This window comes from Buceros rhinoceros, unplaced genomic scaffold, assembly GCF_000710305.1.
Source record: "Buceros rhinoceros silvestris isolate BGI_N320 unplaced genomic scaffold, ASM71030v1 scaffold15967, whole genome shotgun sequence".
Lineage (NCBI taxonomy): Eukaryota > Metazoa > Chordata > Aves > Bucerotiformes > Bucerotidae > Buceros > Buceros rhinoceros.
In genome coordinates this window covers 11,029-14,300 of record NW_010421705.1, presented here as the reverse complement: position 1 = coordinate 14,300, position 3,272 = coordinate 11,029, and the positions used below count along the sequence as shown (strand labels likewise).

The 3,272-nt window shown below is 39.5% G+C and overlaps 1 protein-coding gene across 1 annotated transcript; it reads left to right on the top strand.

Moving 5' to 3' along the window:
* The first annotated feature begins 426 nt into the window (after positions 1-426).
* MEIG1 (meiosis/spermiogenesis associated 1) lies at positions 427-2,690 on the top strand. The gene is made up of 2 exons (XM_010139793.1): positions 427-582; positions 2,562-2,690. The coding sequence occupies exons 1-2, from the start codon at positions 445-447 to the stop codon at positions 2,688-2,690; spliced, it is 267 nt and encodes an 88-aa protein (XP_010138095.1). The 5' UTR covers positions 427-444.
* The last annotated feature ends 582 nt before the right edge of the window (positions 2,691-3,272 follow it).

The window sequence follows — 3,272 nt, the reverse complement described above, 5'->3', positions numbered from 1 at the left end:
CATTTGCTGCTCTTCAGGAACAGCCCAGCTCTTCATTCTGTGGTTCCCAGTCTGGTGTCCCTTGAGTAGAAAGAAAGAAAAACTTGAAAAACTGCCTGACCCAAAGGGACAGCAACTGCAAAGATGTGAAATTAAAATATTGTATGTTATTTTATTTTTTTAAATGCATCAATATGCACAAAAGAGTTGTAGGTGGGTTAAGTCAAAGTGTAGTGGTATATATAGAAGTATAGATGAATTGGATTTGTTTGAGATCAAGTAGTGCACTAATGTGATTCCAACTCTTATAACATTTTTCTTTTTTAACCTCAGGCTTTGAGGGGAAGATGATATTGTACTGTCTGTAATTGCTTTTTTTAAAAAAAATTTCTCCTTGCTTCTGTCTTCTCTATTTAATTTTTTAAAAAATCTAATTTCAGGCAAAACTCTGAAGTTTCTGGAGTTATGGCTAAAGATAACATCAAACCAAAATCTGAACATCAGGCCAAAAATTGGTCAAATCACGTAGAGAACTTATACAGATTTCAGCTAGCTGGGTACAGAGATGAGATTGAATATAAACAAGTAAAACAAGTTGATACGGTAAGATTTAGAACTCTGCAGGGGGTATTACGGTAACTTTCTGTCTCTTGTTAAATGATTATATAAAAATGGAGGTGCAGCTTGTTTCCTTTTCTCACTCTCTTTTTTCTGTCTGACTTGAATTCTTGAGCTATTATTAACTGTGCAGAGTGACTTATTTCACAGAAGTGAAACAGAAACACTACCCAGTCTGTGGGTTTGTTCCCCCTTTCTCATGCTTTTAGAAGCATTATAGATTTCTTTGAAAGAATAATTCGGTTTTGAGGAAAGGAATGCATCAAAGTGAGTTGTCTGTGACATTTCCTAATAACTCTGCCAACAGAGCTTGTAGGAAACGCGGTCATTGTCCAGGGGTGTCATCGCTGCCGACTTCAGTTTTGCAGCTGAGTTGTGTGGGAGCGTCGTCAGATTTTTTGCGCACTCAAAAGTTGGCTTCTATTGCAGCTGCCCACAATAGAAATATTTGATGCCGACTGTGCTAAAGGGAGTTGTGACACAGGCTGTTATCAAGTGAGAACATTGAGGACTTGGTCCTCTGCTCACCACAGCTGCTGGCAGTGCTCCCTAGCACATCAAATGAGCTGGGGAATAATGGCAAGACATTCAGCGCCTACTTGAGATTCAAAATAGCAACCAAGAGGTTAATACAGCAAACAACATGTTTTCTTTATCAGAGATAATTTATCTTCCAAAGCAGCTTATATAGCATGAAAAATCTACTTTTAGAAGATCTTAGCTGCCTGTGCACGTAAGAGCGAGCAGAGTGTTCCCAAGTCACTACTCATCCAGTGAAGCCAAAACTTAGCGAAACGTTGATGTCTGTAATGAGATGCAGTTTAACATTTTGTCATGGACTCAGATCCCACTGTAAGGGCTGTGGTGTAAATCCCTTTAACTGTGTGGAAGAAAATCCTGCAATTAGTGTGGTGGGGTCCATCTGTTTGAGATGTACGGCAGGGCATACCCACAGACAATTGAACACTGTGAAGAACACCACTTACTCGGTGTAAAGCGAGCATCTTTCTGTTCAAACTTGCCAGCACCCGGCAGTGGTTCTCTTTCAAGGTACCCCTTTTGAAATGTCTCGTTTACTCCACGTTATGTTTCCATAACGCAGTTGTTACTAATGATGCAATCATGACATAGGTGAGATGAATATTAAGGCTGGTATGTTTAGACAGAGAATGCAAATAACTCAGCTGTATGCCCAAAGTAGTGAGGTAAGTGGTGGCTCTACCACTGCTGGGACTCTCCAGTTAGAGAGTGCTCTGGTTTGACCTCCTACTGGCTGCCCTGCCTGAAAGAGAAGAAAGATCCTTATTGCCTGATTGTGAAGGTTCGCTTTGATCAGAGGTAGTCATAGGTGTTCAGGCTGCAGACAGCCACCAAAGCTGTAAAGCTGTTGAACGCACAAGTGCTCAAGCCCTTAGTCTAGAGCTTTGTGTTGTGGGACATTGAAGAGCACCAGGATGGTGCTGGTTTCCTGCAGGACTGATGCTGCTGCCTTTGAGGCTATGATACTTATCGCTCACTTTATTTTGATGAAATTGCTAATGAAAAACTCACCTTTCATGGTCAGAAGGACCAAGTGTATGTCAGTCTTACAGAGGTGGAATCTTTCAGCCTCTCAGATCACTGAATAATTTAATATCATTGATGTTTTATTCCTAAACGAGGAATTTTAAAATCTTTGACTAGTCCACTTTTTAAATGACCCTGGTCTATCAAAGATTCTTAGATCCTTATTTCTAGCCTTTTCTGATCACATAATTCTTTATACTGGACCAGAAAACTGTTTTCTAACATCTTGCTCTTAATCTTTTTTAATAAGTTAATCAAATTAATAGCAAAGTAGTGTTTAGATGCGAATGACGTGTTCCCGTGGAAGTGCACCCCATATTCTTTGCAACAGAGCGCACAACAGTCGTTTAGTGTGAGAGTGTTCCCGTGACTGTTTGTCCTTTTCATTCTGTTCGTAGGTAGAGTATTGGCCAGAAACGGGATTTGTTAAGAAACTTCAGAGAAGGGACGATACGTTCTATTATTACAATAAGCAAAGAGAATGTGAAGACAAAGAAGTCCATAAAGTGAAAGTTTATGTGTATTAGTTTTGGTATTGTTCTAATATGTATTTTTTTAGAAATCTGTATGTTTGAATCTGGAAGTGAATGACATTGTGTGATCTCACCTTTAGTATCAATGTCTTTCGTGGATAGAAGGGGAATCCTGGAAATAAAGAGAAGCCTGGAAGCAGAGAATTTTTTTTTTTTCCTGCTATAACCAGAAGTCTTATTATCCCTCCTTTTCCTAGTTCCAAATGTTTTGACATAAAGATAAAAAGCTGGTAAATGGGCATCCTATATTTGGTTTAATGGTGTGTGAAGTCCAGTACAAGTACAGGCATCAATCTTTATTCAAAACAATATAAACAATAGACTTGTTGACAGTGGCTAATGTCAGCCACAGTCTCCTGGTGTAGCTAAGGGTTATGAGGCTACAAAGGCCAAAGTAAGGCCAAAATGTCACTAAAGCTCCGTGGAGATCAACAAGAATAACAAGGAACAAATTTAGCGAAGGACACTGAACAATCACATAGCAGGGAGCAGCACTGAGCTGCAGATTTAAAAACCAGTTATCGTGACAGAAACAGTCACAACAAAAACGTCTTCCTGAGCGATAGGTAAGGTATC

What these genes read in the sequence shown, in the direction of transcription:
- MEIG1 (XM_010139793.1), top strand. Translation starts at nt 445, where the DNA reads ATGGCTAAAGATAACATCAAACCAAAATCTGAACATCAGGCCAAAAAT. An exon ending in AAGTAAAACAAGTTGATACG is followed by an intron (nt 583 to 2,561) that starts GTAAGATTTAGA and finishes TTCTGTTCGTAG; the next exon opens with GTAGAGTATTGGCCAGAAAC.